Source organism: Sinohyriopsis cumingii, chromosome 15 (genome assembly GCF_028554795.1).
Source record: "Sinohyriopsis cumingii isolate HCF-2022 chromosome 15, ASM2855479v2, whole genome shotgun sequence".
Lineage (NCBI taxonomy): Eukaryota > Metazoa > Mollusca > Bivalvia > Unionida > Unionidae > Sinohyriopsis > Sinohyriopsis cumingii.
The window spans coordinates 111979282-112002337 of record NC_142975.1 but is presented as its reverse complement, the minus strand read 5'-3'; the positions used below and the strand labels follow the sequence as shown (position 1 = coordinate 112002337).

Here is a 23056-nt window from a genome sequence, read left to right as displayed (position 1 = left end):
CACATTACAATATTTAACCAAAATAAAAAATAAAAACTTTTCAGAAGCACTCAACAGAACTTGAGCAAATTTGGCAAAAATCGTAATGCCATAAAGCTTTTTCATATTGATACAAATGATGCTAATCTACTGTTAGATATAGCCACCATTACTACAAATAAGTTTTAAAAGTATGAATGATTTAAGAAATTGCTCATTAGACTTTGACCAAATTTTTACAGTAAATTCTCTTTTGAGTTGGGTTTGAAATTTATACAAATGGTGCTGATTCACCATTGAATGGTAATGATAAAAATGATGAAATAGCTAATGATTAAAATGATGAAATAGCTAATGATAAAAATGATAATATAGATAAACCTTTGAATGACTTCCTAAACAGAGTTTGATCAAATTTGATGTAAAACATCTTTATCAAATTTACCTTTAAGTTTTTGCATATGTTTCCAATTTGCCATCAAATAATGGTGCAAAATAGAAAAACATACCTTTTAATAATTCTTCAAGAAAGCTGCTTAGAATTTGACCAAATCTGGCAGAAAAAAATCTTTGTTTGAAGGGCTTTCATGTTTATATAAATGATGCTGATCTGCCATCAAATATGGTTGCCATTACTAAAAGAAGAAAAACATTTACACAACTCCTTCTCAAAAACCTACTTCCTGCTAATATATTTGATGTTGATGTACCATTGTATATGGCTGAAAGTAAAACAACTGGGGAACCTTGAAACAGTTTTCATAACTTTTGCAATCAACAGCATTGGAAGAAATTTCAGCAAAAAGCATCCTACTGATCAAGATTTGTTACCAGCTGCTTCTGCATTTGGATATTAGGCACATGTCAGCCATGTGAGTGGTTTCAGGCTCACATGAGCCTCTAATTTGTAAGTTTAAGTTAAGCTGGATGCATTGTATGACAGAACCTTGTGAACTCACCTAGTCTTGCAGTTCATTTTGGATTTTAGTGATACTTAGTATCTACCATAATATAAAGATGTGCATATTGACCAGTCATTGTGCCTTCTTTATTAGCATGCCTGTACAAACTAGCTATTGTACTGCCCCCATTTTTAGCATTGGAGTCCACACATAAAATCATACTGACTGTACTTGCTTATAAGTTGAGTCAAACTGCAAACAACAAAGGTCTTGACTTGCTGTACCATAATGTACCTGCAGATCAGGGTCTATGTTGTTTGTTCTGCTGATTACATCCTAACAAACTGCACAGACCTTGATTTGCCAGTGCATTATGCATTGTTAGATCTGGGTCTGTGCAGTTTGCAGTATGACTCTGCTTATAAGTGAGTACATGTGGTATGCATATGTACAGCATTACTGCATTTCAACCTTTTTAATTGCACTTAGCAAATGTGACTTCAGAGGGCTGACAAGGGCAATAGCTTCTAAAGCAGATTTTAGAAACAAATGACATATAAAAATTATTCTTTTTTCTCACATTCTATTTTCTGCTTTGATACAAAAATGAATTTTTAAAAAGAAATGTGTTCTTTCATGCCCTTTTACAGTATGTATGCATGGATATGGTTTAGTGGCATGTCAGCACAATACTGGTAATATTGTGCCAAGTAAAGTTTAGTTCTAAAAAATTTAATTTAAAAAATTGCAAAAAAAACCACTTAATTAATGTGAGAAAAGGGGGTAATATTTTATTGTGATGATTACTTCAGTCTGAATTTATTTTCTGTATGATAATTATGTTTTCTGGAAAATACAAGAAGCTTCATTGAGGCAAGCCATGTAATTGTTGATTAAATCCTGGTTTTTATCATTTCATTATCATACCTCATATAAAAGAATGTTCATTTTTATTGTCTTATGTCTTTTATCCACCATCACGGGGATCAAGAGCACATTAGATTTTTTTTTTGTATGATAATGTGTATTATGGCTGTTGGAGACGACTCAAAGCTTCATAGAAGGAGGCTATGTAATCACATACATTATGGTTTTTGTAAGAGTTACTGCCCTTTTTTGATGTGCAGCTGAGTCAACTATGCTAACAGTTGATTTTAGTTCAGACTGTAGACTCATGGGGATGGAGTGGGAAAAGTGGAGATATATTTATTTATCTCTGGTTATTATTATTATTATTATTATTATTATTTCTAGGTTTTGGCATTTCTTCAAAGTTGTGGGATTACCCTTTTAGAACCCTCATACCAGATGATTAGCAGAAAATGTTGCAGAATTTGTCACAATACCAGGAAGGAGATTAAACTATCTGTGAATCACAAGTTTTACTTCCATCACTACATCAACTTGTCCCTGTTCAATTTCTGTATTTGAATCTCAGATTTCAGATTTCTACATATTGTACAGCAATTCCAGCACATCCCTATATATGTTATTGGTATGTTTCATTACTGTTCACAGTTTGTACTCTTAGCAGTATTTTTTAATGACATAATATAGATTTCCTTTTTGTACAGTTTTAGGAGCATTGTTATGCAGTCAAGTGTACAAAGCAAACTAAATGCAAAGTTCTATTCATAAGACATCCCAAAATTAGGAATTATTTCAGAAACATAGGTTTTCAAGAATTTGCCCATATTGTTAATATTTTTCACTCTCTACCTCCTACTCATGTATAAGTTGAGCCCAACTGGAAACATCATAGACCCTGACCTGCTGTTGCATAAGCCAGCATCAAATCAGACTCTATATTGATAATACTAACAACCTGCATTGAATCAGATCTGCTAGCACATTATGCAGCATTATATCTGGGTCTGTGCAGTTTGTAGTGGGACTAAATTTATAAGAGAGTAAATTATGGTACTTCCATCATCTTGCATATGTTGAGGAGTATATTGTGGTACCTAAATATGCATTCCAGCTTCATGAACTTAAGCTGCCTGTAGATATATTTTATATTTATTATTGTTGTAATATTTTAGGGTTCAAGTGATTGGTACATATTTTATGATTTTTAAAATGCAGTATAAAAAACAGATTCTATCATGTAGTGAGATGCGAATTATGATGTGTATCTAAGGCCAACTATTTTACATTGTTTGAAAGTAAAGGTTATCCAGCTTCTTTTTGGTACCACATATTATAATCTAAACATACATATCCACATTAATAATTATTCTCTTTTTTCTCAACTGTAACAACTTTTAGGCATGTACACTCTCGGTTTTGTATGTTGTATAATAGCTGTATACTGTACAGTTTGTACTTGTATAATAGATGTATACTGTACAGTTTGTACTTGTATAAAAGCTGCATACTGTATGGTTTGTACATGTATAATAGCTGCATGCTGTATGGTTTGTACATGTATCATAACTGTACACTGTACTATCTGTACTTGTAGAATAGCTGTATACTGTACAGTTTGTACTTGCTAATAGCTTCATACTGTATGGTTTGTACTTATGTAATAACTGTACACTGTACTATCTGTACTTGTATAGTAGCTGTACACTGTACTCTCTGTACTTGTGTTATATCTGTATACTCTATGGTTTGTACATGCATTTTAGCTGCTGACAATTATACTTGTGATGCACATAGGGGAAGGGGAGATCCAGATCCCTGCTGAAAATAGCTGTTACACCTTTGTATTTCATTGATTTACTTTACTAATGTTTATCCAAATGTAATCTACACTGCAAACTTGATTGTTACCTCACAAATGGTTCAGAAAAGGATTTTATTTATTGTTATTTTACTATTGTTGTCTAAAGTATACTATTTATGGGAGTGTTTTTATTAAGCATATCTGTCTGATGGAATTTGCATCTGAATTGTTTCTTTACATAAAAGAGGTTTAGAAGCGGTTTTGTTGGTCATCCAGTCATAGTTTGTGAAAAGAAGGATTTTACTGTATTTCATGTATTTTTTTGTACCCTTTAATTTCTCATACATAATCCAGCCATAAAATAATTATTTAAATGTATCATATTTTTTCGTATGTAGCACTTTGTATTTGTCAGAAATTTCTTCAAATTATTGTAAATAAAAGTTCTACTAAAAAGATTTATGTTTGCAAACAAGATCAACAATACCGTATTGCTATTTTGTTTTTACAAAATTTAATGAGAATACAATCATCATCATATACAGTTAAGGTGAGTTTTATGGTAGTTTTATTGTTTTGTAGTATTTTTTAACCCCATATTTTGAATCAAGAAGAAAAGTTTGCATTTCAAATGCTTGGACAAAATACAGATATAAGATATAGATATGTCAAACTACAATGTGCGGGCAGGTCACTGAAAATTTTATTCTTTTATTAGTTTTTTAACCGTGTATTTTGATTTTGTATTTGACTCAAGAAGTTCGCATTTCAAATGGTTTGTAAAAAATACTCATGTATGATATAGGTATGTCAAACTAAGACATAACTGCTTGTAGCTTCAAATAAAACTGACCAGATCTATATTTTAACTTTGTGTATCATAGTGAATAAATGAAATGAGAGATCAAGAAATAATGAAATAATCACCACTTAAAATCGTACAGAAAGACCTTTAATGATCTTTAGTTGAAATGGCAGTTCTTCTGTTAATCTATTCTCATTCAACAATCTACTCTTATTTGTCCTCTTTACTGGTGAGAAAATACAGTGATTGATGCATAAACTCTCTTATTATCATTACAATTTCTACTGGTGTTTTTTAACAAGTGGACCAAGGCCTTTACATCACATATCCTTAAATATTATCACTAATTAGGTCTCTTTATTGAGTCCATCACCATAACAAAACAACTTATGCATTTTACAATGTGCTCAGAAGCCCTTCAATGTTTTCTCATCTGACAAAAATCATATCCCAATACATGCTAAAGTCAAGACCACAGACCATTGCTCAAGTACTCTTATTGTTTCCTTATAGACATGTAAAATAATTATTAAAACCTTATAATTTTCTATTGTTACTGACTTTGTTAAATTAATTTATATATATGCTATCTGTTAATTGTTTGTATTATTTTGACTCGGATATAATTAACATTTTATTGCGATTCTATTCTAAGACACCCCCCTCTATTATCTATATTGGCGAGTACAAATAAAAGTTGATGTGTATGATTGCTTGTCCTTACAACATCTGTATGGACAATGGCCTTGATAGCACATTGACAGATTTCCATTTCTCTTAAGAGAGCCTCATTTTGTTATTGGTAGCCTTGCTGATTTGACCTCTTCTATTGAATCTTGCCCTCTATTAGGTTTCAACTGGAGTAAACTAACCAAAGCTATGAAATTATTTAATTAACATATAAATAACACTGCATAGCCATGTGGTTGTTTTGACAATGAATATTGTAATTAAAGAATGAATCATTGATTTAGATGTGTTAATTGATAGTGGAATATAGTAGTGTCCTAGTAGGTGGAGAAGATCACAATCGTCAGGTAACTGAAAATACAGATTACAATTGATGTGTAAACTCTCTTTTCGATCTCTTTCCAAAAGCTACAAATAAAAACCTCTTCAAATAAATATGGTCTTGCACAGTGACACAATTCTGTTTCATATCTCTCTATTTTAAAACAAATGCATTAACTAAAAACAATTTTTTGAAGGTCTTTTATTGTTTATTGCAATTTGATCATGATGTTACTTTTACTGTAAGGTTGCAAGTTGCAGTTAATTTCTTGACAACATGGGCTCATATCGTTGCATACAGATTTACTGATAACTAATACTGATAACTAATACATGTTCTGACCATCTTAATAATTTTGCCAACATAACACAGTAACAGCTACAAAGTATGCTCTAAATGCAGATGAGTTTGCACACTGCGACATTGTCATTTCAGCCATTTCTCTCTATCTATTTCTCTCTCTAATAACAACAAAGCGTTTTTGAGTACTTTTATTTTTATTGCAATCAAGTTGTTGAGTTGAGAGCAAATGAGACAAAATTTGTGTGGTTATTTTGTACATTTGTACTGTTAGGGTGTCAAGTATCTTGTGTTACATAGACCATGTTCAGGTATGATCCCTTTATTTTTCATACATGGTTACAGCCACACAATCATAATTATTTATTTACATATAATTTTTTGTACTTTGAAATTATTATTTTTTTGTTTACGAAAAATTACATGAAATACAGTAGTTTACATTTTTGAAAATATCCAGGTGATTACAAAAGATTTTCAAAATTGAGCAAAGGTATAATTTTGAACAGAAATCCACATGCCATCAAGATTTGGAATATTTTGCTTATTTTTGTTTGTCATTAATCTCTTTATTTAAATTTTACTGACTCAAATAATGCATGCAAAAGAAGACAATATGACAGCCTATCATTATTTATTATGTTTTAATATCTTTGCTTCATAGCTTAGTGAAGTTGAAAACTTACATTCTAACGTTGTCTGATGAGGAGCCAATTGACAGTACTTCCTTCATCTGTATTTCTGCTTGATTCTAGTGTTTTACATGATGTGAAATTTTGGGTAGGAGTTGTAGGACCCTTATGTCTCTGCAATTTTTCATAAAAATTCAAAATATTCTAATGACATGTTTCAGTGTTACATTGAAACTTGCTGCAAGATCAAAAATGGGGCCCAGTGGCTATGGAATGGGGTCTTTTATATGTAAAAAGGTCAAACTGGAAAATTTTGCTTCACATTCTAAATAGTACACAAGGTCTTTTTTCCAAACAAAATGCATCATATTTTAAAACAAGGTTTGGCATCTTTCCACTCAGATTTGGACAAATGGACAGCTTGGGGGATTGGGATTGGAGGCAACTTTTTGGCCCCAAGCAGACAAATCCCTGATTTGAAACTACTTCCAACAGTAATAATGGCACAAGGACTCACATGTTATCCAGGAGTAGCCAGGTTTTTATTGTTAGTAATTTATACACAAATTCATTTATTTATATTGTTAGTTAAGTTATATATATATATATATATATATATATATATATATATATATATATATATATATATTTGTTTTGATGTACTGATGTTTTTATAGTTGATATTGTTTGGCAATAATTTGTAATTATTTTCATGTAGCTTACACATGAGTGAATTTTTCCTTTGGGTTGAAATCTCTAAGGTATTTGCATTTTTTTTTATAAAGGTGATGGATTTGATGGTTTTTGTATCATATTACATTTTACAAGATATTTTTATTTTTATTTATTATATTGAATATAATATGACACATGCCTTAATAAATATACATCCCTCATTTGGTCAGATATTCATTACACATCTCACTCCCATCAGGCCTTAAAGATACAATGGAGATGCAGAAGTCCACCTGAAACATTGGCATGACCTTCAGAAAGACAGTTGGCTCTTTCTCACCATGATATAAGCAATAATGTGTTGACAGTGCCATTATAAACCAACCAACTCAAATTATGATTGTATTGGTACTAACCATCATGTATGACTGATATCTCTGACCACCATATATGCCTAATATCTCTTATGTGTGATATACCACTGTGTATGCTAGATATTTCTTACCACCATCTGTGCTTGATATCACTTACCTCCATGTGTGCTTGATATTATCTTACCACCATTTATGTCTTATATCTCATGACTGCTTAACTTTCTGGGTTAAATTGGTGTCAAGCACAAACCATGTATGTTTTTATAGTCAGATAATTATAATGTGAAATAGGCTGTGTCTCCAAATTTAAGAGCAAAGTATTATAGATAAAGGGAGCTGGTTCATCTAGTACTGTATGCACAAACCCATGATATGGGCATAGTCTGTGTACACTTGTTATGAGGTTTAACCTCATGAAATTGACCAAAATAACAATGCTTATGTCTCATGTTTAATGCATTGATTCAGATTTAGAATCTCATTTACCATTCTTAGCTTTAATCTACCATTTACATTTTTATTTTTTGTATTTGTTTTTAAATGCTATTCTCAAAGGCTTTAACATTTAACTTTGACTGAAAAAAGAGAGATGGTTTTACACAATAACATAAGCTCTACATCACATACTGGACCAAACTTTGTGGATGACTTGCACTGGTAACAGGAAAAAGGCCATTGATTTTGGGACAAAGTGTCAGTCAAGCTCAACATAGTTGAAAGAAGAAAAAAGATTATGCACATTAACATTCGTTCTACATCACAAACCTGGACCAAACTTGGGATGGCTTGCACTTAAGGTGAGGAAAAAGGAAAGAGCCCACTTATTTAGGGTCAAAATATCCAAGGTCAAAGTCACTTACAACTGAAAAACAAAACACTGTTTGAGCACAATTATTATGTTTTGCATCACTGACCTTGACTAAATATAATGGATGACTTGCACTTAGAGTAGGGAAGAAGCCTGTCCATTTTAGGTCAAAGGCCATGGTGATACAATAAACATATATAAATGGTTTTAGAATTCAAACTTAATTCCTCTTCATGACCATTCACCAAAGTTCATGAACGGCTTACACTTTGGGTGAGAAATGAAACCCACTCATTTTGGGTTAAAACAGTCCTAGATCAAGGTCATTGGCTGAAGAAAGGAAAATAGTATTTGCATAATAGCTTTAATGCTAGACATTTACCTTGACCAGAGTTTGTTGAGAGCTAGAACTTAAGACATGGAAGAGGCCTATTGATTTTTTAGTAAAAATTCAGAGTCCATTCTGACTAAGAAAACTTGGTTTTGCACAATAGATTTTGATCTAGTGTACTGTAGCATTCTTGACCAAACTTTGAGAATGACTTGCATATTGAGTAAGAAAGAACCCAAATAATTTTGGGCACCAAATGTGACAGGTCAAGGTTTTTGCAAAGCATAGAGAAAGTAGTTTCTGTATAGTAGCACATTTAGTTGAAGACTGCATACTTTGATGAAAGATTCAGAAATCTCCATTGCAAACCTTGCCTTATTAGTGCCTCAAGAGAAGACTGTTAAACATGGGTTGTGTGTATAATGTACCATTAACACTACAGCTGTTGATACATTTACATGAATCCCTCAATAGCATCTCCTAAACCCCATTCACAAAGCAACAGTTTACAGTGTAAGTCACATGGGTCGTGTATGCATCTTTACTCATTTTAAATTAAATATAAATTGTTCTTTAAAAATTTTCTTTAACCAAAGTCTAATCAGTCCTGATGATTGAATGCTTTGCACCTTAATTATCACCAGGAAATTATCATATGAAAATTATCAATCATTATGGACTTTTACAATGGTGGTCATGTACTGTACTAAACTTGGGTCAAAATAAGAGCACATCAGGTGGAATCATCACAATTGAGGGTAGCATGAATTTGTTTATCAATATGCATAGCTTTCATTGTGACATCACATCATACAACATTCAGTCGGTATTGTACTAGATCACACCGTTAGGTTCATTTCATCCAAAAATGTCTGTGTACTTTATCACTGATTTTGCTGTATACACTTCTTAGGGTATCTAAATAATGACCTTCCAAAAGAATATGGATGTATATGAATCCAAATGAAGTCAATACTTGCCACTTAAAAGTATGTAGAATCAAATTCTAAAAAATGACACCTATTACTGGAATAGATGTTGTTGAATGCCTACATGACCCATGTGACTTGTACCATAGTTAAGATTCCTCACTACATAATGCACCAGCAGATAGTGAGCTGTGCTATGATGATAGAGCAAACAGTATAGACTGATCTGCCAGCACTGTATATAGTCAAAGATTGGAGACAAATCTGCTAGCATTGTATGAAGTGACAGACTGGAGTGTACACTGTTGTCAGAGGGTTTCATGTTATGTATAATAAGACAATATGGTGTTATGTAAATGAATTTAAATAGTTCAAAATGAAAAAGATTGGTTCTTTAGAACTTGTGTCTGAAGCTTGTTGTAAAGGGTTCAGGTCTGTTTTGTGATATAGTTTATAGCTGTTTTGTGTAAATAATTGTTTTTCAGTCAAGGCAGCATTTATTTTAACATATTTATTACACACCTCTTAATTTTTGTGTTTATGATTTGCTATGATGCTTTTATATGTATCTCAATATAGATCATCAGTTAGATGTATGTGCTGATTTTTTGTTTTTTATTCGATGAATGTGATGATAGTTACACCATTAGCTTCAGCCAACCATGTTTTGTCCATAAAATTTGAAAGATTTTATATTTAATCATCTCAAACTGTATTTGTATGATAATCACACAGTTTTATTGAGTATACAATTTTAGCCGATTTTGCTAAAATTTTAGGCTTGCCAAAACTATCTGATTACAATACTGACAGGATATAAATGTCCCCGTCTAACCAGATGGACAGTTAGTTGGGTTGGATATGAGTAGCTGCCATTTCATATGCACCGTCTTATATCAAGGATATACTGTATATACTTGCTTGTAAGGAACACTCAACTGAAAACAACCTTGACGATGATCTGCTGTGATATAATGTGCAAGCAGATCAGGATCTGTGTTGTTGGTTCTACTTATTATTGTATTCCTAACAAACTGCATAGACCCAGTTATACTGCTGTTTTATTCAATGGCAAACCAAATCTGGGTCTATACAGTTTGCAGTTGGACCCAACTTATAAGTGACATGTATACAGTAATTAATGCAATGAAGTCAATAGATGGACCTGATGATATTATTTGAAGAAATGCTCGGATTGATATTTTGTAATAAAATTGTCTTTTAACATCCTTTATTGTCGGCAGCATTTATGTTATGTTGAATTTCACTGGTGCTGGTATAAAGTGATCACACTTCATTTTGTTCCTGTTGACACAAGATGCAGCAGTAGATTAGTAATGTTAAAATTATGAATAATAATTTCTTTTTAGTGCATTAGTTATTCGCTAACTTTGTAGGTCACTAAAATGTTAAGATTAAAGACTTGTTAAAATATGAGTAAAAGATATTGAGTTTTGCAGTCAAAGTTTGGTCCAAAGATGTTCTTTAATTTTTACCAAAGACTTTGTTGCCTATCCTCACTACTTTTTTATTTTAAATTCCGTCCTTGGATTTAATTTTGACATTAGCATGTTTATTCTCCATAATCATTTCCATATTTGATATACCTCTCTTTATTCCATATTCCTTGCATACTGTCATGCCATCACATGTGCTCCCTAGGTGATTTGCAGTTTTGACAACTTTAATAAATACTGATTTTGATTAACTTTCTTTTTCTCATAAAGTGGTTCTTTCAGAAGGTGTTTCAGTTGATGTGTGCAGATTCTGAGATCAGTTTCCTTCCATTACAAGTGACTGTTTCTAGGCTGGTTATACTCATGAAAACAACTTCTGAACGATCATCTGTCTAGTCAAAACCTGCAAGTTTACACTAGAAGTAATTTTTCTCTAGTGGAGTTAAAAATAATCTTGGATTAACTGTCTTGAAAATATTTTATTCATGATGCCCCATATGAAATTTGGTTTTCTAGATCTGTATGCAGTGCTGTATGCTATATTAGTTTTCAATGACACTGTAGTATCTGGTTTCTGGAACTACCCTTTTATTGTTTGATAATGCAAAGATGCAAATTAATACAGACATTTTTATGTGATTATTATACAAATTTAATGATTGTCTGTACATGTGATAGGTAACATTTTGGTCATTTCTGTCATTCCTCTCATTTTGTTTCTTTTTTACTATTATTTGTGCTGAATGGTTTGACCTTATTGTTTTAAAGAATTTATTTATTTAATTTAAACCGGCATTGAATCTTTTTAAGTTATTACTTTTCTCAGGCAGTGCCTATGTTTAGTTTGTTAAATTATAATTGTCTCTACAGGTAAGAACCGACTATTTAGAGACAAAAGTGATCCAACTTAAATGTGCTAATTAATATAAAATATATTTATTATTCATTATACTTCATTAATTTATGAATGTCCCTTCAACTGTGTCATAAATTTTCAAGGTTTTGAACATATTTTTCAGTAGTTTGTCTACCAGTTTATCATAATTTGCTCTTTTTGTTTAACAGTTTGCTTTGTTAGGCTTTAATATCTTGTTTTTTAATGTTTTTGTAGTTTACTTTTTTTTCTGGGAATGATTTTGTTGTTGTTGTAGGATTTAACACCATTTTTCAGCACACGATAGGGTATACATGGCAGCCAGTAATAATGGTGGAGGAAGAACCTGGGAAAACCCCAGAAAGAACCACTGACCATTGAGAAGCTACTGGCAAGCTTTCTCACATACCCACATTGGCCGAATCCGAGACTCGAACCTACACAGACAGAGGTGAGATGGCAGTGATCCATAACAGAGAGCACTTTAGACCACTTGGGGCCCCTTTCTGGGAATGAAACAATACACCAAATTAATCTACTCTAATTATGTTTATATGACAATATTTGCAGTATTCTTCATGTAAAAATTAAGTAGAATTCTTGTTGATTGTATATTATGTGCAAAATGGCACACTGCTTTCTCATTGACAATTCTATTTTTAGCATCCTTAGTTACATATGAATAGTGTATTGAATTCAAATTACTTTATTATGTAAGGAATATATAGATGAAAAAAAGGCATGAAATTTGTCATGGATCATTCATTATAAATTTACATATGAGCATATGAAGAGACTTGATTTATTATAAAATGTAACCTGTTAATGTAAGTTACTTATTGCCCCTCAAAAAAATATGATTGCCTCACCCTTGTTTCTTTAAGAATTCTTTTTTCTTTTGTTTCAAGATAAAATTGGCAGTATTACATACTGCATCTCTGGAAAGCTGACACCTACCAATATCACAACTCCAAGTTATTAGCATTTTCATTTATAAGGGATAAGTCTTTTGTTATCTGACTTGTGTAATTAATTGGTGAAAAGAAAGGAAACAAAGACAAAAATGGTTGTTTATATTTTTTGTCGTAAATATGGAGACCATAAATTTCCAAATTGTTGCCTTCAGTTTTTAACAGTTAGAAGGATATCACTTAATACATCTGTTGTTGTCTATAGTATAGCAATAGGTTCAGTTGAATACCATTTTCTTGCTGTAGAAGTGAAGTGTCCATCTAGGTCTGATGTTTAATTACTGATTAATGGTAAGTGCTCATCTGGATCCGCTCTTTAATTGCTGAGCAATTGTAAGTGTCCACCTGGATCTGATGTTTAATTACTGAGCAGTGGTAAGTGGCCTCCTGGATCTGATGTTAATTACAAAGCCCTTCTGGATCTGATGTCTAATTACTAAGTCCACCTAGATCTGGTGTTAAATTACTGAGCAGTGGTAAGTGGCCTCCTGGATTTGATGTTAATTACTATGTCCTCCTGATCTGATGTTAATTACTAAGTCCACCTAGATCTGGTGTTTAATTACTGAGCAATATATACATATCTGCCTTTGCTTCTTTGATACATGGATATAATTTCAAAAGCAGGGAACTTAAAAGTACACAGGGAATCGAAACAGCAGCAAACATAGAAGGCATTATATATGTAGCTCAGAGCATCCAAGGAACTTCCATGATGAACTAAACTTTACTAGATATTGGTTGATGAATGGCCACATAAATTTCTGAGAGTCTGTGAATTTTGACAAATGACTTTAGGAGGAAAATATAAATAAGCTACTTTTCAGAGCTTGATTTTGAAAAGAAAGATGTTGATATATGGTTTTTGCAACTTTGTTTTACAATATGGTATTGTTTTTAATAAAGTTCTTTTCCAAAATATTCGGGAAAAAGTTATATTTCATAAAATCGTGATAAATACTCAGATTTCACCTTATTACTAATCTGATGCAGAAAATTACCTACCAACATTCAAAATGCTTCCCATTGAAATCAATTACTTTTTATTACTCATTTATTAATTTTATGATCACATCACTTTATAGATTAACCAAGAATTAAGAAAAAGGCTTTGGCATCAGTATTTGGAAGAAAATTTAGGTAATGATTTACAGACCTGAAGGATATGTTATTTTTTATAAATATTTTATTTATTTAAAATTTATTAAAATTATAAACAAAGAACTTCTTGTAATTTTATCAAACTTGAATATTTGCTTCCAAATTTCAACTTGAACAGCTAAGCTACTTTGTAATATCTGGAAGTTTTCTCCATTTACTCCAATGTTTTTGCCAGTAGTTTTGAAACATTTTAAAATGTATTCATGCCAAAGGTCAGTCAAGGGCAGTGACATATTTAATGTTTGGCTAATACCCCCAATGATTTAGAAATCAATATAGATCAGTGGCATGTGTTATTCAGGGCAATTTTTTAAATAAATAATATTTATCTTTTTTAATTTTAAATTTTGAAAAAGAAGTTATTTTAATTAATCTGAATACTTATTCCCAAAGTGTTAGACCAACCATTGACAATAAGGCATATATACGTGGAAGTCTCCAAATGTTATTTTAAAAATTTCTATTTAAATTGATACCTAATAACAATTTAAATAGAATTTTTTTAAAATAACATTTGGAGATTTCCACCCCTTATTGTCAATGGTTGGTTTAACATTTTTTTTAACTAGTTCCTAGCCAGAAGAATTTTGAAAAAGGTATTTACGTGTTTACTATTTGACCAACAGAAAAAAGGTTTTAAAAGTAGAAGGATACATCTGTAATGTGTGCTACATTTTGGATCAATTTTTTAACCATAATGTTTTTTTTATAAATTTAAAAATTTTCAATAAAAAATCTAATTGCTGTTTCCATAAATATTTGAAAATATTCCCCCAAATGTCCAACTTTTCTGTCTTGCATTATCTTGAACAGCTACTTTGTAACATCTGGAGGGTTTCCCCTCATACTTTCTTTGTTGGCAGTAATTGGATTATTTTATACATTTATTTTTAAAATTTATTCATACTGAACTGCATATAATTTTTAAATAAAAGGGTATTGTCATTTGTATTGTTGGACCAATAAAAGATTATTTAGAAAGCAGAAGAATGGATTTGTAACATTTGCTACTTGGCAAATTTGTAATGAATAATATCTGTTTTAAAATTTTAAAGGACCGTAATTTGCAGATTATTGTAACAAATACCCCCAAATTCAAGATGTTTTATTTTGTATTAACTTAGTCATTTAATTCCTTCTTCTGTGCCAATAATTGGACTTTTTACTTTAATTATTTTTAAAACGTATTCAGGTCAGATGGCTGCAAGTTCTAGGCAGATGAAAGTATGATAAAGGCTTTGGCATGTTTAATACTGAATGGTAAAAAATGCTTTTGAAAGCAAGATCTATCAGTCACATCTTTTAAATGAATCTGTAATTTATGTAATAAATGACGAAAAATAATTATTTTGAGTCTGATGATTCTTTTGTCAGTAATCATTTAAATAGTGATATCATCAGTCACCTCAATGCATTCCCAATAGTTTACACATACAGGGACTGCTCCAGTGGCCTAGTGGTTACAGCATCCGCCTTGGATTTAAGAGGTCCCAGGTTCAAACCCCGGCCAAGTCATATCAAAGACTTATAAGATGATACTAACAGCTGCCTCGCTAAGCGCTCATCCTTAAGATGTAAGTGTTAGGATTGGTCAGCCTAGTGTCAGGATAATGTGACAGAGTGGGGCAAGTCTGTGGCATTAAGCCCCAGTGTTAGACATCACTATAAACTGCCACATTACAGACATCGTAGCAATAAGACTGAATTTTTTAAAAAGCTATGTTAAAAATCCAAAACACACACATTCAGGAGAAAGTGTATACATCAAAATATGAGGAGCAATAAAAGTGGGGAAATGAATAGCATTAAACCTTGTAGCAACCGAATCCTAAGAATTGTATTCTAGAATGTATATGACCCACACTTGCCATCCAAGCTACCAAACACGTGAATTACTGCTTTGTTCTTCGAAAAAAGTCATTTGTGATATTGTAAGCACTTGAACCTGTAGCATAATACAACAGCAAGAAGTCAAATTCATATAAACGTGGTTCTAATGGTTCAGTCTTGCCCATCACCCCTGCCATGTGGTTCTAATGGCAGTGGAATAAAATACCATTTGAAGACTATCTAATGCACAAACTGTTTTATAGTTGAAATCTTATGCTTTTGAAACAAAGTTATTTTAAAAAATTTGAAGAAAAAATGGTATTTTATGCATTCTATCATTATAGAAACCAGTCAACCACTTTACTAAGGAGGTTCCAACTGTGCAGTGACATGCATACTGAGTAATCTGTTAAGACTGATATGTGTCAACGAAGAGCTGTCAGTTGATTGCTTTGTTATTGTAATTTAAAGAGTTCTAGTCAAAAGGTGGGATATATATAGAGGTTATAAGTAATAAAGGGATCAAAGGGGATTCATAATGGCTTGTGAGCCTCTGATTATAAATAAGCCAATCTTTGCAGAAGGCAAGATAAGGAAACACTTGTCTAAGTATTTTTATCTTTTGCTTTCTTTAATTGCTATTGTACTTTTCAAGATTTTCTATGAAGACTTTTTAAGGGTAGGTAATTTGTTTTTATTGTTTGGTCAATTTATGTCAAACTGAAGAAATGTATGCTTTCTCCAAACATGGGCTAATAAATATTACAAGTTCAAGAGTGCTTGGATATCGAAGTTTAAAAGGGTATAGGTGAACAGCATAGGTCCTGAGTTTGCATAGATTATTTTTTTTAAAAAAAACAGATTTTAAGATGGAATGTCAGGTAATAAATGGTATAATCAGGCATATGCAGACACCATAGCTTAGTAGCAATGGTAAGTAGCCAACACAAGATTTTTATGGCCTTATTTGAGAACTTGTCAAAAGTTCTGAAACTGACACATTTGAATGCTGATATTGAGATGACATTATACATTCTTTGAAAAAAATACTGAGTGATTCAATGGAAAATGGGGGCCCCGAGTGGCCGAGTGGTCTAAAGCGCTCTCCGTTACGGATCACTGCCATCTCACCTCTGTCTGCGTGAGTTCGAGTCTAGGATTCGGCTAATGTGGGTATGTGAGAAAGCTTGCCAGTAGCTTCTCGTGGGTCGGTGGTTCTTCCCGGGGTTTTCCTGGGTTCTTCCTCCACCATTAATGCTGGCCGCCATGTATAGCCTATCGTGTGCTGAAAAATGGCGTTAAACCCCACAACAACAACAACAACAATCAATGGAAAATGGGGACCTGACCAGAAAATGGGGACCAGAAAACTATTAAGTGTAAAACTTGATAATCAACAAAAATGTTTTTACTAGGCAGTGAATTTGTGAAGGACACTAACAACGCTTGTGAAATTTATATTTAAAAAATCTTTACAGTGAACTGAGATACAGTTTTTCCTCTCTGATTTAACTGAGTATTCCCAGCCTCACATTAATCAGTTATTATTGTAATATTTTCCATCAGAATCTGAATTATGTTCAAGACTTGCTGCGCTATTATTATATGAAGAGAATGCATTTTATAATGATTGCAAACAATGTAGTTGTTTTGTTTTCAGTTCCCTTAAAACCTAAAATTATGTCAATAAAAGCTCCTACTGATTATATGTCCATCTAACCAGAAAGAATACAGGAAAAACTTTCAATGCTCTAAGCACAAAAATGTGTAAGCACAAAATAAATTGTGCCAACATGCATTTTTACCATTATGCCAAATAAGGGCATCATGAACAAAACATTATATGCCAGCCCCATGTACCATGTATACTTGCTTATAAGTCAAGTCCAAACAGAACAGTCCCAGGTCACATAATGAACTGGCAGATCTGGGTCTGTGCAGTTTGTTAAGAGTAATCAGCAGAACAAATAAAACAGACTCTGATCTGCATGTGCATTATGCTATGGCAGATCTGGATCTTTGTTGTTTGCAGTTTGACTTGTCTTATATATGATTATATAAGGTAGGTACAGTAGGGCATGGTTGGGAGATTATTCACTAACCAATCTTGTGGAAAATGACCTGTGGTCAAGGCATGTAGTCTAGATATAAACTTGTTATGCAGAAACCATTTTTTGTTTTCATGTTATTGTTGACCTTGACCCAAGGACTTAAAATCATCTTGCCCAGGGTAAGCCAGCTACAAAATTTAACCTGCCTTATGAAAATTTGAACTTGCCCCAGACATAATATATGACTGAGCAAAACAATAAAATAAAATATGCTATATTTTAAGGAAATTATTATTTAAATTTTTGTTTTCCTTTTATCTTTCTTGTCACCTAAAAACCAAACGCCAATAATTAAAGTTATATATATATATATATATATATTAAAAAGAGTTAGAATCCAGATATATTTAGAAGAGCAAAAGCAGATCTGTATGTGCAGTACACAGAGAGAAAAATGGATAGGTAGAAAGAGTTTGGAAATAGCTAAATTTTAAGTGAGAGTGAGAGTGAAAATGAAAGCTAGACTGTCTGTAATGATTTGTTTGATACTCAACATAAGTGTTTGTGAATATTTATTATCCATATAGTTAACAACTACCATCTAGTCACCTTGACATTGGCAGCATGCATCAAAATATTTGACAATCCAACTTTTGAGAATGATTTGAGAACACTTATTTTTGGTCCACTGAAATGTCTGCTGAGTATCAGTCTCCTATAATTATCATGTAACAACAGATTGTAAACACAACTTTTGGATGCTACATTTTGGTAACAACAATCATGCGTTGAATGAAATCTTCCTAGTGGTTGATCTTTAGGGATGAGTGCCTTCTATTTCCAAACACACCAATCAAAAAGATCTTGTATTATCAACAATTAACATCTATTCAACATAAAATCTGCAACATGCACAAGAACGGTGTTTGAAAGACAATTGCTCAGAGTCAGAAGTCAGAAAAACTGCCCAAGGCTAAGTTAAGATCTGAATGTTAGCAAATCCTAAAATGTACAAATGTTAAGATTAAAATATAGTCAATATACTAAAACATAATTATCTATTATTTATTTGTCAAAACTTGCTTTAAATAGTAAATATTCAGATTATTGTGTCTGTGTAACAAAATGCAAGGCTGACCATGAGATTGACTACATGGTGGAAATGATGCATAACAGATGAAAGAAAACGCAGCCAGTTATGAAGAAGAATTAGCTAAATATAAGCAATAAATAAAGGTGATGATATATGTTTTGTTTTTGTGGGGTTTAACGCCATTTTTCAGCACACGATAGGCTATACATGGCGGCCAGTATTAATGGTGGAGGAAGAACCCGGAAAACCCCCAGAAAGAACCACCGACCCATGATAAGCTACCGGCAAGCTTTTTTTTCTCCGTAACGGAGAGCGCTTTAGACCTCTCCGCGCTGATATATGTACTGTGGTGAGATCAAAGGTATAAAACTTGCAGAGCATGAAGCATTAGGAACTGAACATGGCCCCATGTCAGTAAAATAACTAATGTTTTATGTATTTTAGCCAGACTATTGATGTGAAATAAAATTTATACTATCTTGCATCCATTTCTCAATTTTTGGGACTTGCCCATGGACAAGTGCTTTGCAAAACTTGAGCTTGCTGAACTGAATTCAAGCTTGTCCCAGGAGTCAGGCAAGTGGATTTATAAATCACTGCAAAGGCTTGACTTTGACTCCAAAATGTATAAGATTCTATCTTACCCTAAGTACAAGCCAGCCTGGTGTTTGGTCAAGGAAGTTTTACTCTTGAACCAAAATTATTGTGCAAAACCCATTTTTATTCTATGACCTTAACTTCTGACCTTTTAATCCATAAACTGATAGGCCCATTCCTTACCTACAAGCTGTCCACAGACTTTGGTAAAAATACATAGACTCTAAGTAAATTTTCTTCTTAAATTTAAATTTGACCTTTTACTCCAAAATCAATTGGATTGTTTTATAACAAAGGTATAAACCATCCACAAACTTTGGTAAAGGTGCCTGGTCAAGAACAAAAGCTTTTGTGCATAAATTATTTTATATTTATATGACTTTGCCCTTTTATCTTTTGACCCACAAATGAATAAGCTTCTTGTGCCATCCACAAGTTTCAGTGTATGTCTATGATACATAATTAAAGTTACTGTACAGAAATCTTTTATTAATTCAATGAGTGACCTTGACTTTTGATCTCAAAATTGAGGCATGCTATTTAAAAAGTTTGAAGTTATTGTGCAGAATGAACAAGATTGGGAATAAATGTATAATGTCTGAGAAATGAACTGACAGATGGCCTAAATCATAACATAAAATACTTTTATATATAGTGAAACATATACACGTACAGAACAAACGCCTTTAGGACTGGCTAAAACCAGTCGTAAAATTGATGTTAATTTTGCAAGTTAATTTTAAGAAGAATGTTAGGCTGGATCCAGAAACATGTGGCAATCTTACAGAGGTGGCTTTTTGAGTAGGTTTGACAGTAACTTATGAAAATCTCAACAAACACACTACCAATGATACAAAATTTGGTCCTCTGACTGTTCTTGTTGTTGTTGTGGGCTTTAATGTCATTTTTCAGCACACGATAGGCTATGCATGGCAGCCAGTAATGATGGTGGAGGAAGAACCCGGGAAAACCCCAGGAAGAACCACCTAATCACAAGAAGCTACTGGCAAGCTTTCTCACATACCCACATTGGCCGAAACCTAGACTCGAACCCATGCAGACGGAGGTGAGATGGCAGTGATCCATAATGGAGAGCGCTCTAGACCACTCGGGGCCCTGGTCCTCAGACTGAACCTTAAGATTACTATTGCATTTAAACATACTTTTTCAAGTCATTTAAAAGGAACTAAAATATATAATAAATTATTCTATCAAATGGCAGTAAAAGAATGACTTTATGAATTAAGTCTCCTTGATTACCTGACCAAAAAATTAACTGCTTTCTATTGCACAACAATCCTATGTTGTCAATTGCAAGAATCCTGTTTGGATTAAATGGATCTTTCCTTGAATGTCAGCATGGTGTTATACAATCATGCACAGACTGATATGTTTTTGAGATGGGATTATAAAATATAAAACCAAATTTCTTTTTGTTTTTGATTGTACCATGTTTTTATTTCATTAAATACTGATATCTGTCTGAATTTTGAAAGAAAATATATAGGATCTTTTGTCTCGATAATATTTCATATTATGGTGCAATACCGGTAGTTGCATGTTTATGAGGGTGCATGAAATTGTAAGCCTGTCCTGAACCCAATATACCCAGATTAAAAGTTAAGGGTGTAGTGGTTCAAGATGGTCCTAACATTCTGCACACCCAAGTAAACATTTATTTATTACTTAATAAACCTTACATAAACATATTTGTTGCACATTAGAATATCTCAGCTACGCTTTGCAGACAAATGTTTTCAAAACGGTACAAGTTGAAGGAAATTACCTTTAATTGGCAGAAAAAACATCTTGCTGAATGACTCATTAATCAGACTGTGTTAATTAAAAGTCTAGGCAAAATTTCTACTGATATATAAACCATATAATAACTCTTTTCTATATGTAATAAAATCATGTTTTATATCTGGATCATAAACTATCTGCATTGTTAACTTTTGATGCCAAGGTTTTCCCCATCCCCTCCCAGTTCTTACTTACACCCAGTCTGAAAGCCACATGGCTTAGTTCTTACCTTGTTCGAGTCCTTGCATCCCATTAGGATAATTTCTATCAAATACAAGGTTTTATATATCTTTATTACTGATCAATATTCCTGGAATTTTGTTTAAGAGCTTATTATGGTTAATGTGTCAAATATTTCTCCTCAGCATATGTGATACAATGCAGTGAAAGAGAAAAACTGTTCTCAAATTACAAGGCATATTTGTCATAGTTAAAACATAATTCCAGTTCTTGATTTAAATATGAAATTTCCATTAAAAAAATTCATTATATGCTTGAAGACAAATATACTATATAAAGAGTAAAGCAGAAATAACAAACAAAAATTGCATAAAATTTGCAAATGTGGTGTAAATTTATACATTGTATTCACACATTTTCAACATATTTGGTTTAAACTAATACAGTTGTTTGAATTCAAGTAAATATATATACATATAAAATGTGTGTTGCTCATTTCCAAACTTAAAGTCTGAGTTTGAGTTTTTTTAATAAATTAACATCACTTTTCATCTGGTTCTTGCATTAATTCCAAGGATGTTTCGTGCCTGAAAATATAATTTAAAACAGAACATTTGTACTCAACTGAAATGATCACGGAAAGCTGTCACAGAACATGTACTTAACTATGCAAGTTTCTTACGAAATATGGCTGGAAACATTATCATCATTACGATCTTCATTAAATCTGCTTCGCTTAATTGTGGTATACTGCAAAATTTATAATACTAACTTATTACAAGACTTAGAGTTTATAGAATGCATGATCTTGACTGACAAAATTAATACTGAACAAGAGTACCATGAATGGTACATTATGTGCTTACTTCCATGTTGAATCCTACTTTATGTAGGCACTTACTGGGTCAAGGTTATTCACTAATGGATCTCAACGACCTCAACTTTACTCCAGAACAAGAGTTATTTTGCAAAACCCATTTGTTTAGCAACAATGGCCTTGACCTTTGACCTTTTGACAACAAAATCAATAGACTTCTTTCATATCTCAAGTCCAAGCTCTCTATAAACTTTGGTCAATGGATTTGGTCTAGAACTGAAGTTATTACAGGCATGCAAAAGGAATGTTTCTTCTTTCCATTGCAGTTACCTTGACCTATGACCTTCTTACCCAAAATTCAGCTGGCTTCTTCCTTACAGTAGTAAAAAATCCACGAAGCTTGGTCTTGGCCTGAAACTAATGTTCATGTGCAGATAAAAAGTGTATTTTTTCAATCATTATTACCTTGATCTTTGACCCTGACCTTGAAATCAATAGGTTCCTTCCTTGACCCAAATGCAAAAACATTCATTAATTTTGTTAACTGTAAAGGATGGATAATTTAAGTTATGGTGTGGAAACTGGTTGCCATATTGGCTGTCCAGGCAGCAGAATTTTCATTTAGAATGAACTAGACAGCATATTATATAAATATTATTGTTCTGTTCTGGAGTTCAGATTCTCAAGATGGCTGCCATAGCAGTCATACTGAATATCAGATCACATGATTTTGTTTGGGACCAAGTAGATAAAAGAAAAATCTCTTACTGAAAACCCCATGTTGGTATGACCATCCATTCAGAA

General features: G+C 32.5%; 2 protein-coding genes across 4 annotated transcripts in view; one reads left to right on the top strand and one right to left on the bottom strand.

Moving 5' to 3' along the window:
- The window catches only part of LOC149782496 (uncharacterized), a 110333-nt gene that overhangs the window by 20334 nt on the left and 66943 nt on the right, over positions 1-23056 (top strand). The window contains exon 6 of one of the 3 annotated variants that reach the window (XM_089933916.1): positions 2136-19339. The exons of the other annotated variants lie outside the window; for them this stretch is intronic. Coding sequence (XP_089790042.1) covers positions 2136-2197 — 62 coding nt within the window. The 3' untranslated portion in view covers positions 2198-19339. Of the gene's footprint in view, positions 1-2135; positions 19340-23056 lie in introns of those variants that run through there. 3 annotated transcript variants of the gene reach the window in all.
- Positions 20879-23056, bottom strand: part of LOC149782494 (ubiquinone biosynthesis protein COQ9, mitochondrial-like) — a 69291-nt gene continuing 67113 nt past the window's right edge. Inside the window, exon 9 of the mRNA XM_089933917.1 lies at positions 20879-22022. Coding sequence (XP_089790043.1) covers positions 21984-22022 — 39 coding nt within the window. The 3' untranslated portion in view covers positions 20879-21983. The remainder of the gene's footprint in view (positions 22023-23056) is intronic.